This window comes from Macrobrachium nipponense, chromosome 16 (genome assembly GCF_015104395.2).
Source record: "Macrobrachium nipponense isolate FS-2020 chromosome 16, ASM1510439v2, whole genome shotgun sequence".
Taxonomy (NCBI): domain Eukaryota; kingdom Metazoa; phylum Arthropoda; class Malacostraca; order Decapoda; family Palaemonidae; genus Macrobrachium; species Macrobrachium nipponense.
Window position 1 is genome coordinate 21,294,429 of NC_087209.1, and position 13,349 is coordinate 21,307,777.

Here is a 13,349-nt window from a genome sequence, read left to right on the forward strand (position 1 = left end):
CAGCAAGTGATATCGAACTTTAAGAAGCTGTATGCGAAACATGACATCACCGATACCACAAACCTCACCTTGCGTGAATTTTAGAAGGAGCATTTCGACATCGTCATATGCATCCGACTCATCGACCAAGCTTGGCAGGAGGTTTCGAGGCGAACCTTGAATTCCTCGTGGAGGAAACTCTGGCTTGATGCCGTATCCGCCTGAGACTTCGAGGGATTCGACGTGGGCAAAGCTGGTGCTGCAGATTCAGAAACAGTTGATGATCCTGAAACTGTTTAACAACCAGATCTTGATGAGATTGTTGCAATCGACAAGTCCATGGGGCTGGTCGTCGACGAGGATGACATCAACGACCTTCTCGAGGAGCACCAAGAGGAGCTTACGACGGATGGCCTGAAGGAGTTGGAGGCCATGCAACATAACGTCATTCAAGAGGAGTTCTCTAGCAGCGGCGAGGAGGAGGAGGACAACCCTATGACAACGGCAGAAATTAAGGATGTTCTAGCCGCTTTTCATAAAGTGCAATCATTTGTAGAAAAAAAGACACCCCGAAAAGGCTCACACAGGTCGTATGCTTGCGCAGTTCGATGACGTTTGCCTGAGTCGTTTCACAAACATTGTGAAAAGTAGTCAGAAGCAATCTTCCTTGGATAGTTATTTTTTAAAGAGGCCTTTAGTAGTATTAGCAGGAGTAAGTAAAAAGAAAGAACCAAGTGATACTAAAATACAGAAAGTTGAAAGTGGTGATGAAGTTGAAATAAAAAAAAAAAAAAAAAAAAAAAAAAAAAAAAAAAAAACTACGTAAAGTATAAAAAAGTAAAAAAAAAAATTTATAAAAAAAAAGGAATTTTTTTTTTTTATATTTTAGTCTTTTGTAAAGTTAAGTATGAAATTTTCATTATTAAAATGAAGTTTTATTGTATACTTACCGAACAATTATACAGCCGTGATTTCCACGAGCGGCAGGATACTAAATTCAAATTTAGCGCGTAGGCGTCGCCAACACTGGTGGTGATGACGTCATCTCCCTCCACTCGCGGGAGAACCAGGTACAACTGCCCAGGTGAATCCAATTCTTTCTGCCCGTCCGTCCACCTAAGGGGAGGAGGGTGGGTATAATCATAATTGTTCGGTAAGTATACAATAAAACTTCATTTTATAATAATGAAAATTTCATTTTTATTGTAGTGTCTTACCGAACAATTATACAGCTGATTACACATTTATGGGAAGGTGGGATTCAGTGGACCACTAGTATTTCTAAATGGTTACATTTATTACAATACCAGTAAACACTCAAGGTGTCTGTTGTACCTTACCTTGTAAGAGAGCTACAGCAGACTGTTACTGCCTCTGGTCGGTGCTCTTCTTACTATTGTAGAGGAATTGGAATTTGACCAAAGTTAGCCTCTACAGGAGTGGAATCCTTCCGTAGTTCAAGCGAGTCAAGGCTGACTGACGGAGGATAGTAACAACAAAGATTGCCCTTGCCCTGGGCTAAGACCAGAAATTCAATCATACAAAACATTTGTCACCAACACCAGATTTAAAAACATATATACCCAACCATTGTAAAACTCTGACCTAACAGACTGGTGAGTATCCAGGTACTCAGTACCCCCAGCTTCCCTTGAACTCGACAACCTATTCAAGGTGAAAAGTTAGCATAGAGGTGACGACCCCTGTGCCGTTTCTCCCAACACCATGCCAGAAACCACCACCGGACCTAACGTTTTACAATTCGTCGAAAACCGTTTCTATCTCTTTGAGATAATGACTCGCAAAAATCGAATTCGATCTCCAGAATCGTGCTCTGAAGAATCGCAAGCTAAAGATCAAATTCCTTTCTGAATGCTAAAGAAGTTGCCACTGCTCTAACCTCGTTGAGCTTTAACTCTCAGAACGGAAAGATTGTCGTTCTCGGACTTCTGCGGACGATGTGAGCTTCCCTGATAAGCTCTCTAATAAAGAACGATATAGCGTTCTTAGAAAGAGGACGAGAGGGATTTTGAACCGAGGTCCAGAGCTTAGAAGATTGTCCTCTAATACCCTTAGTGGCAAACAGATACTGCTTAATAGCCCTGACTGGACATAAGAGCCTTTCTTCCTCCTCATGTCCAACCAAATCAGATAAGTTCCTTACCACAAAACTCCTCGGCCAAGGATTAGAAGGATTCTCATTTTTGGCTAGAAAGGTCAAAGATACCGAAAATACAGCATTGCCTTGAGAGAAACCGACTCTTTGTCTATAGCGTGCAATTCGCTGACACGCTTAGCAGAAGCTAGTGCAATAGAAAAAAGTGCCTTCTTAGTCAAGTTCCTGAGTGAAGCCGACTTCAAAGGCTCAAACGGTGGCCCATGAGGAACTTAAGCACCACATCTAAGTTCCAAGCCACTGTATCCTGCGGGAGCTTAGTGGTTTCGAAAGACCTAATGAGGTCCGCAGATCTGAATTGGAGAAATATCCAAACCTCGATGTCGAAAAAAAAACTGAAGAGAGCATGGCTCTATAATCTCTGATCGTCGAACGGAGCCAGTTTCTTAGAGTTCCTAAGAAATAGAAAGAAAATCTGCTATTTCTGTAAAGAGGTCGCAGAAGTAGAGACTTTAGCACTTCTACACCACTTCTCTGAAGATTCTCCACTTCCCTTGATAGAGTTTGTTAGAAGACTCTCTCCTACAACGAGCGATAGCTTCTGCAGCTCTTCTTGAAAATCCCTTTCGCTCTGACAAGATCGGACAGTCTGAACCCTGTCAGAGCTAGAGCGGACAAGTTTTGGTGGAACCTCTTGAAGTGAGGTTGTTTGAGAAGCCACTTCTCTGGAGGAAGAAGTCTGGGGAAGTCTACTAACAACTGGAGAAGGTCCGGGAACCACTCTTTCCTGGGCCAAAATTGAGCGATTAACGTTAGTGTTACATTGCTGTGCGACATGAACGCTTGTTCAGCACCTCTCTTATTAGACCGAACGGAGGGAATGCATAAGCTTCCAGACCCGACCAATCCAACAGCATTGCGTTCCACAGACCAAGCTAGAGGATCTGGAACTGGAGAACAAAAGAGAGGAAGACGGTTGTTCCTTGATGTCGCGAACAGGTCTATGGGATTTGGTTCCGTGCCCCAAAGGCGCCAAAGTTTCTGACAAATCTTGTTGTCCAAAGTCCACTCCAGAGGTAACACTTGCTGTTGACGACTTAATCTCGTCCGCCAGGACGTTCATCTTTCCCGGAACAAATCTCGGGACTAGCTGAACCTTCGCTTCGTTTGACCACAGGAGGAGATCCTTGGCTACTTCGTATAGAGAGAAAGACTGAGTCCCCCCCTGTTTCCGCACGTACGAGAGAGCCGTGGAGTTGTCGGAATGCACTGCCACTACCCGACCTTCTACTAAGCTCCGAAACTGTCTGAGCCCCAGGAAAATTGCTAAAAGTTGTTCCTTTACATTTATGTGGAACTTTCTTCTCCTTCTCCGACCAAGCTCCTGAAGTCCGTTGATTTCCCAGCAGGGCTCCCCAACCTGTGTCCGATGCGTCGGAAAAGAACTGTAGGTTCGGGAGGATGGGTCGTAAATCTAACCCTTCTTCCAACCTTGCTCGAGAGAGCCACCACCTTAGGTCCTCTTTTATTTGATCTGTGACAGGAAAGGTAATCGAGTCTGGTTGTGTCTTCCTGCACCAAGAGGCTCTCAGGAAAAACTGCAGAGGTCTCATGGTGCAGTCTTCCCAACGTCACAAATTTCTCCACTGACGTCATTTGCCCAGGAGCCTCATCCACTGACTGGCAGAACTTACCTTTTTGTCCAAGAACTCCTTAAACTGTCTCCAGACAGCCTTGACCCTCTTCGGGGACAGAAAAGCCCGAAAAACTTGAGCATTCAGAATCATCCCCAAATTAAAGGATGCCCTGATGGAACCAACTGGGACTTCTGTTTGTTGACCAGAATTCCTAAACTTTCTGGCAAGATCCAGAGTTGTTCCAAGGTCCTTCATGCACCGACTCTCTGATTCCGACGGAGAAGCCAATCGTCCAGATAGAGGGAGATTCTTTTTACTCCTAATATGTGCAACCAGCTTCCTATCGGGGATAGAACCCTGGTGAAAACTTGAGGAGCGGTCGCTAGTCCGAAGCAAAGCGCCCGAAACTGAAACACCTTGCCTTCGAACATGAACCTCAGGTACTTCCGAGATTCGCGATGTATCGGAATGTGAAAATAAGCGTCTTGCATGTCCAGAGAGACCATCCAATCCCCCTGTCTGATGGACTCCAGAACCGACCGAGTGGTCTCCATATGAAATTTTGTTTTCTGGACATGCAAGTTCAGGGCGCTCACATCCAAAACCGGCCTCCAGCCCCCTGATGACTTGGGAACTACAAAAAGGCGATTGTAAAAGCCTGGAGGAAAATCCCCCTCTATCTGTTCTATCGCTTCTTTGAGAACAAGCGCTTCCACTTCTGCGGCTAGCGCCAGAAATTTTGTCTTAGCCCGGAGAGTATGCCTGGAATGGAATTGGCACAGGTGAGAGCGAGGGTAGGGTGAAACGAGGAAGGAATACGATAGCCGAACTTGAGTACTTGCACTACCCAGGCTTCTGCTTCCTCTGTTTTCCCATTCCTCCCAAAACAGAGCCAGCCTGGCTCCCACTGGTGCATGAAGAACCGAGCTTTCATTTGGAAGGTTTGTTAACCTTGGCCGAGGCCTTAGACTGAGGTCGCAAATTCGACTTCGGCCGAAAGAAGCGCTTGGGTTTTCTCCCCTCGAAAAGGCGCTTGGGCCAGAGGAGAAACCGAAGGAACAGTCTCCAAAGGAGCTTTAGGTCTCTTAGTAGACTGTGCCAGTAAATCCGAAGTAGATTTCTTATCTAGTGCAGACGAAATTGACAACACTACATCGTCTGGAAAGAGGTTATCTTTCACAAAAGGAGCAAACAAGAGAGCAGACTTCTGTTGGGAAGTAACCCTTTTAGAAGCAAAAGAGCACCAAAGTTGCCTTTTCTTAAGGGTACCAAAGGCGATGAGCGAAGCTAAACTCATCACATCCTCCTAATGGATTTGTCCGCACAGGACAGAACACCAATCCAATCCTCCGCTAACTCCTGAGAAAGAGAGGACAGTCTTCGATCTTGGCCGCTAAAGCGCCAATAGTCCAATCAAAGAAGCTAAAGACTTCCAAAAGTTTAAATTGATTCTTTACAACGTGGTCCAACTCAGGCGCTGTAAAGAAAACTTTCGCTGCGGCGAAAGCAGATCTTCTAGAGGAGTCGATTAAATTGGAGAAGTCTCCCTGGGTGAGGAGGCAGAAACTCCAGAGAAGGAGCTTCCCAGTTACATAAAACCTATACCTCTTACGAAGCAACTTAGAGGGAGGGTAAGCAAAAAGAGCCTTCCCTAAGTCTCTTTTCATAGACACCATTTCTCCGTCTCTTTCAACGAATGTCTAACGCTTTAGATAGAACAAGTTTTTGGGGGAGGAAGAGGGTCTGAAGTTTTTCCTCCTCATCAAAAAAAAGTCGAAGTTGGGGAGCGCGGAGCCGCTTTCTCAAAATAATCTGGATAAGATACCAGAAGAAATCTAAGGAGACGTGAATAACACGAGAGGTGATGTGAATCCTCCTCCTCTACTTCTTCTTCATTCTCCGAAACCGCCGAAGAAGTAGACGGAACTACAACCGGATCTGAAGGTTTCGAACCACCCTTGGACTCATTCATCCAGTTTGGTTAACATTCTCTAACTGCTTGCGCAAAGGCGCCAGAGGGACGAATCAAAAACAGTTAACGTAGGCTTGGAAGAGCCTAAATGTTCAGCAGGAGGCGGAAAAACTACTTGCGCTTCGCTCGGAGCCACCGAAATTCGAGGCGAAACAGGCGTAACAGACGAGAAAGCGCCTAAAGAAACACCCTTAGAACTGCTAGCTACAGCGCTAAAAAACACAATCTCTACTAGTAGATGGAGCCGAAAAAGGCACAGATTGAGGCGACGAACGAGCCGCTAACGGCCGAGGCGCAACCCTACTCTCAGGCTCCTTATACCGCTTGACTGGAGGAGGCGAAGAATCAGCGCCTGAACGCCTCTTTAAGGGACGCGAAACGGGCGAATCTCGCCAAGAGCGCCGCGCGACCGGAGACAAATCGCTTGAATCATTCGAAAGGCGTCTGACCGCAACACCTTTCCAACGCTTAACCGAGCCCTGTTGAGGCGCAACAGGCTCAACAAGAGAGGCTCCTGTCTGTGGGCAAATCCCGATCGACTCCCTTGGGACTTCCGGTATGTTCTTCTCCCCGGTGCGGGGGAGCTGGACAGTGACCTTTGTCTAGGGAGACGTGTCAGGACAGACAGACGCACCCTCAACTACACTCTTACCTGAAGCCGCTTTCTCCAAAAACGTCTTAACTGAATTACCAAGTTGCAAAACCGTATTCGCTAGTACCGAAAATTTCTGATCTAACCTCGATTCCAGACTGGCAATGGTGTCGGAAGAAACTACACGGGAAGCCGGAGAAGTGGGATTAGTAGGAGGAATAGGAGGTGTAGTTAAAGGAGACATAACAATTTGAGGAGAAACAGAAGGAACAGATACATCGCAAGACGAAGCAGAGCTAAGTCTACTTTCCCTAGGCGCTGCTTTTCTAATTCTGTCTTTAGCTAATTTCTCCGAGTATGAACTAAAAAACTTCCATTGAGAATCAGTCCAATCACTACACTCATTACATGTTCGATCTGCTGAACAAACCTGTCCCCTACACTTAACACATTTAGTGTGAGAATCATACTCTAACTTGGATAATCTAGTTTTACATCCTGAGATGCAAAACCTAACTCCCGACGGACTAGAATCCGACATGGCAACGCCTAAATCATAAGCAAAATAACAACAACGCCAAAAAAGAGTACTTCACCAATTCCGAAGATCAAATCCACAAGAAAAAAGCAAAGCAAAGTCATCCAACCGCACCGACCACCGATGTTCACTGGACGCCGGCAGGAAAAGAATTGTATTCACCTGGGCAGTTGTACCTGGTTCTCCCGCGAGTGGAGGGAGAAGACGTCATCACCACCAGTGTTGGCGACGCCTACGCGCTAAATTTGAATTTAGTATCCTGCCGCTCGTGGAAATCACGGCTGTATAATTGTTCGGTAAGACACTACAATAAAAGTTACAGTTTTGTTAATGTGTTTCATAAATTTTAGTTTATGTATGTTTTCCTTACATTTTTTTATGTGTTTCGTAAAGTTAAGTGTATGTAAGTACGTACGTATCTGCCGTTTGTCCTCCTCCTCTGTCGCAACTTCCGGAGATAGCCTCACTCAAAAGGTAAGCTTCCACATTTTACTACATGCGTACAGTATTTCTTGTATACCATGTACACTAATACACTTTATTTACAGGTAATTAGCAGTACCTTATTAAGTTAGGTACTGAATGGTCCAAATTGTTGTAGTATTTCATTGTTTATAGGTAAATTTAGCTTTAGTATGAAATTTACTGGGGTGTTTTTGGAGGGCTTGGAACGGATTAGCCATTTTACATGTAAAATGCGGTCCAAGATACGAAAAACTCATGATACGAAGGGCGCCTCGGAACGGATTAATTTCGTATCTCGAGGTACCACTGTGTGTATATATATATATATATATATATATATATATATATATATATATATATATATATATATATATATATATACACTGCAAACATTGCTTCTATTTAAATGGGTAAGAATGACACATTAAGGCTATGTAAAATCTTTAAGTTAGTAATTATTGTTTCTACATTATTAAAGTAGTTTAAACAGACAACTCAGTTAAAATACTAACTCCTTTTTGCTTGGCTTGAAGGGTTTCTCTTTAATATAGCAATTTAAATTCAATCAATGTAATACCCTCCATTCCTTTTGTAACTTAAACTGAAAATGGTGAGGATTCAGAAAAAAATTTCATTTGTCTATTTCCAAAACTTAATGATAACTGATAGCTATATATGTATATCATATACAGGGAATGGATTAAGTAAGCTATTCATCAATAACCCACAGGTCAAAAGTGTGACCAAATTCATGAAGAAGATCAAATTACAGCAGTGTAGAAATCATTAGGTTTGAACACTGTTATAAGCCAACAATGGGACTGAAAATCAATGACAAACAGTTAAGTTTATAACTTTTCACTTAAATATCACCAAATAAATGGTAACTAAAATAACAGCACTGTTAATAAGGAATATTAGGGACTGTTAATATAAGCACTACAAATTCTTATTTCATGAAAAGGCTCTAGAGACAAATCTCAAAAGACATTTACATGAAGCATCTTATAGCAATTGAAAGTTATTATTATTTTGGTACATCTTACACTAAAAACAGACATCAATACTATAAAATATTATTATAATGTAAAAGATATGTACACTGTAGTTTGGAAGGAAAAACAAATTGAAACCACATTCATACCCAGCAAATTTATGATTAGGTTTATCTGATCAATCTCCGACTGGCCTGGTAGCAGTGGTTTGTGTAGCAGAAGTTCACCTAAGATGCAGCCAGCTGCCCACATATCAACTGCAGTTGTTTGAGTCTTTGCCTAAGGGATGAGAATAAAGACTATTAGTGATGTGTGGCTGTCATTATCAGAAATCAATTTCCTTCATCTCCGTAATTACTCATCTCCTAAATGGAACGCTTGATACAATATTTAGATATGATGCTGTGTTGATTGGGAATACTAGTAGTGAAAAGAAAATGCAAAATCTAGCAAGTTTGAAAGTATGTATTTCCAAAAGGAAAAAGTTGGAAGTAAATGGAAACAATCCAATCTAATGGAAAGAAAAATAGCCATTCACACTAGTTCCCTACTAATCCCAAATGCTACTAAAACCTCCTCTAGAAGAGGGGTTTGTTCTCCTGAAAGTAGCAAAGACAGAACAGAACTTTCCTAATGTCCATCGACTGACCTCACAAATCTGTTGGATTTTATCAGGATTAAAGCATTTTCCAAGACTTGAAAGAAATAAATGCTAAAGGTAGAGGCAAGGAACGCTGCTTAAGTTGAAGTTTGCACTAAAAACCCTTTTGTTTTAAAAATGATCCTTAAGCATGATACTTAAGAAATCAGTAATAAATGTTATAAATGCCTTCCAGATGTTCACATTACCTGAGGATAGTACTACAGTCTCTGATCATAAAAATATATATTTAATAATAGACACATGCTGGTGATGTGGTCCTCTTACACAGAAAGAGAAACCAGTTTAATGCAAACCACCAGGAAGTCACCATTGATGGCACATCTTAGAAAAAACTTTGGTTTTGGTATTTCAACAATAATACTATTTAAAAACCAGATGTACTTCTTATTTTTTATATGAAGGCTTTTGCGAATCATATGTAATACTACTGCTTCCTTTATTATACAAGCTCTTGCTCTCTTTTCCTTGCACAGATGCAAATTGTTTTTCTTTGGTCTGCTCACTCTCTTTTTCTCAGGTGTATACCAATGGTATTCAAGCAGAATTAGTTTTTTTTTTTTGGCTATACCTATTAATTTACATAAGTAAGAAATGTACGTACTGACTGTATAAAACCAGTGTAATGGTAGAAGGTGAGTCTGAATCCTCTGCTCTTGTCAAATATATCACATTACTTTACCCACTATAAATGTAGTCAGGCACTCAGCTTACTGCATCCAACTGTAATACAGCAATAAAAACATGACTTCAGGAATACCTAATAAAGCCTAAAAAGTCAACATACCTGAAAAAGCAGCTCTGGAGCACGATACCACAGTGTAACAACTTGAGGTGTCATTGGAGACATTGGATACCCTAACTCTCGTGCTAATCCAAAATCAGCTGTAATTCAAAACAAGCCAACATTAGAAGGAATATTCTCTATACAGAAATACAACTTTCAAATCAAATTGCTTTCAAGATTCAAAATATCTGATCAGCACCTCAAACCATATTGTGACCAACTTGTGTACTTGATAGGAAATGGCAGAAAATGGTGTATATGTATCGTACATGTATACGTAATGATGAATAAGATGATATTATTCCCTATTCCTTCAAGAAAATTAATCACTCTATCAAATACAGTAACACTTCAACTTATTAGATGCTCTGTGGATCAAGCTTTCTGATACATATAAGTAACAATGACATTTTCATAATAAAACAGTTTTATATAAACACCTACCAAGTAATTACATACATAGCTATGCTATACCATATTGCGGCAAACCCTAAGATTAAAAATATCAGTACCTCCTCCCAGAATGTATGTGACAAGCCCTGCCCACTGTCAGGGTCTGTTCGGTAACGACCAGCCAGACCACTCTCAATTCGTTTTTGCCTTGCGTCCATAAAAAGGGAGGGAGGGCCCTAATTCTGTAATTACTTGGTATGTACAGTGGACCCCTGTATTCATGTTCTCCGGATTCGTGGACTCACACATTCACTGATTTCTCTTGGGAACATTTATCTGCATTATTCGAGGAAAATTTGCCTATTCGCAGTATTTTTCTATGAGAAATACCAAAGAATTCATGGTTTTTTTATCAATTTCATCATAAAATGCACTTTTTGTGATAAAACTATTAAAAAAAACCATGTATGAAAATTTTTAGTGGTTTTTTCTTCAGTTTTAAATAACAAAATAGGTTTTAAGCATTTTTATAGGGGTTCCAACTATTTGCGGGTTCTAACTATTCACGGGAGGGTCTGGTACGCATCCCCCACGAATACGGGGGGACCACTGTATATATAAAACTTTATTTTATTATACAAATGTTATTTTTATATAAGTAATTTACCAAGTACTAATTACATAGCTGAATCCCACATTGAAAAGGGGGTGGGATGAATGGACATATGTATCCTACTCCAAAACTGTTAAGTGGTGCACCAATTTTATGTGGTGTGTTTTCATAAGGTAGTGTTCGAGTTATATGATCGCTCACCTGCTTCTTCTTCTTGATAATTCGTTCTGCAGTCTGGTCCTATGTTTAACTTTGTGCTTCTTCTTAATATTAGTTCTGGATTAGTAATCTTTGTAGTCTTAAGTCTCTCAGGAAAAGTTTGATGAGAATGAACAGCAGAGTTTCTTTCTTTACTGTGCAAAGAATTAGAGTTACAAGTACAACTACAAAACTTATAAATCTATTGTTGGACTCTGGCAATATTTCTGCTTCTTTACTCAGCAATGGCTGCCAGTCCTCTCTGGCTTCTTCAGTCAATCTCAACTTGAGCCACCCTCGGTTTGAATTTGGCACCACCTCCTTATAGTGGTGTAGATCTTGGTTCTTCACCCAACTGGATTCTTGATTCGTGGAGTGGTGTTTCCTTATCTTTTCCCCATCCCCTTTTAGGTGGGGTTAACATGTTAATTCCTCCTTTTCTAGGCAGAGTCAATAATTCAACATGTTAATACCTCCTCCGGGAAGCGGAGCTGCATTCCTGCTAGAAGCTGAGTAAGTTTGGTGCGAGGTCACAGGTCAAAGATTTTATGACGGTCTTAAGATTTTAATTGCGATAGTTATGGTCCAACGTCCTGTGACTGAGGTTTTGTTACATCTAGGCTAGTTGATCAAATTCTGACTCACACACCAAAGCTCAATTCTCTCTCTCTCTCTCTCTCGTTATTTTCACTGTACATACTCTTGATTATTTTCTCTCCTTCTCTTTCTCTTTCTCATTATTTTCACTGTATACTTTGATTATTCTCTCTCTCTCTCTGTTTTTACGCTACCCTATATACTATTGTTTCTTATAGCTATCATTACATAATGACTTTGAAAGAGAAAAGATGCCTAGCATTGAAGCAATGTTTGTCATTACCTTACTTTAAGAGAGCTACTACAGGTAAATACAGGCAGTCCCCGGTTATTAGCAGTGTCAGTTATCAGTGATCAGGTTTTATGGTACTTGTCAAGCGCCGAAAATTGGCGATTTTCAGCAATGAAACGCTCCAATTTCCGTTTATCGGCACTGATACATACCTAATAGAGGTGCTATTAAACAGTATTGGCGCCAAAATCCGCTTATTGTTAAGCCGTTGGAACAGAATCCCGGCAATAACCGGAAACTGCCTGTACTGCCTCTGGCTGGTGTTCATCTTAACCTGTAGGGGCATGGCGGTTGAGCCGAGGGTCGAATTTACATCAGGAGAACGACTTGTACTATTGGTGTCCACTTTTGTCATAGGCAAAATTTAGGTAGCTGTTGGCATCCTAGAAATGCCTAAATTGGACATTAACAAAGGCTAATCTGAGGGCACTAACAGCAGATCAGCGACTTGGTTAATACACAAGCAATATGTAATACTTTACTGAATTCCAAAGAGTAAACCATTTCATAAACCGCTGGTGAAACAGAGCTCGTGGCACTAGTGGACAACGTTACTCGTGCATGCAGCAAAAGCAAACTGAGAGTCATCTGGCTGGTCATTACTAAGCGGACCCGGGCAGTGGGCGGAGTTTGTCACATACGTTCTGCAAGGAGAAGCTTATGCGATATTTTGAATTTTAGGGTTTAGCATGCTAGGGCATAGCACTGCTATGTAATTACTTGTTAAGATACTTGTATAAAAGGCTATTTTATTATAACTTACCTATCTTTATGGTGCCTGTGTTAGTGAGTAAGAGATTTGATACTTTAACATCTCGATGAACTATTTCTTGATTGTGAAGATATGCTAGGCCTTTAAATACCTGTACATAATGACATATGAGTACCTTATGATTTCCATATCACATTAAATTACATGACACTTCACTATTACATAGGAAAATACAAGTTGTAACAACAAGCTTTTAAAGGGTGACTGGCTACTTTAGTGTAAGAATAAAATATAAAAAAACTGAATTGAGAGTTAAAACTACATACATACATACTTATATAGGCAGTCCCCGGGTTATGTCGTTCTGGACTTACGGCACTTGTCTCCTGGCGCTGTAAGTGCTATCTATTCCCATTATAATTATGATGACTTGGGTTCAGGCGCTTTTTAGCTTACAGTGCCCTGCCAGGAACGGAACTTCTGCCATAACCCGGGGACTGTCTCTCTGTGTATATGTATGTACAGGCAGTCCCCAGGTTACGACGGGTTCGGCTTACGACGTTCTGAGGTTAAGGCGCTTTTCAATTATATTCATCAGAAATTATTTCCAGGGTTACGATGCATGTTCCAGGGTTACAACCCCTACAACACTCATCTGACAGAAGAAATATGACACCAAAAATGCAAAATAATCAATATTTGAAGTTTTTTTTATGCTAAATGCAATAAGAATGCAGTTTACATAGTTTGTAATACACCTAAAGCATTAAAAGTAAGGTTTTCTTATGATTTTTGGTGATGT

At 41.1% G+C, this 13,349-nt stretch overlaps 1 protein-coding gene across 1 annotated transcript in view; it reads right to left on the minus strand.

Moving 5' to 3' along the window:
* The window catches only part of LOC135195599 (cyclin-dependent kinase 10-like), a gene marked incomplete at its 5' end in the record, with an annotated part of 17,866 nt that extends 5,168 nt beyond the window's left edge, over positions 1–12,698 (minus strand). Inside the window, 3 exon segments of the mRNA XM_064221921.1 lie at positions 8,444–8,573; positions 9,743–9,840; positions 12,599–12,698. Coding sequence (XP_064077991.1) covers positions 8,444–8,573; positions 9,743–9,840; positions 12,599–12,698 — 328 coding nt within the window.
* Positions 12,699–13,349: the final 651 nt, after the last annotated feature.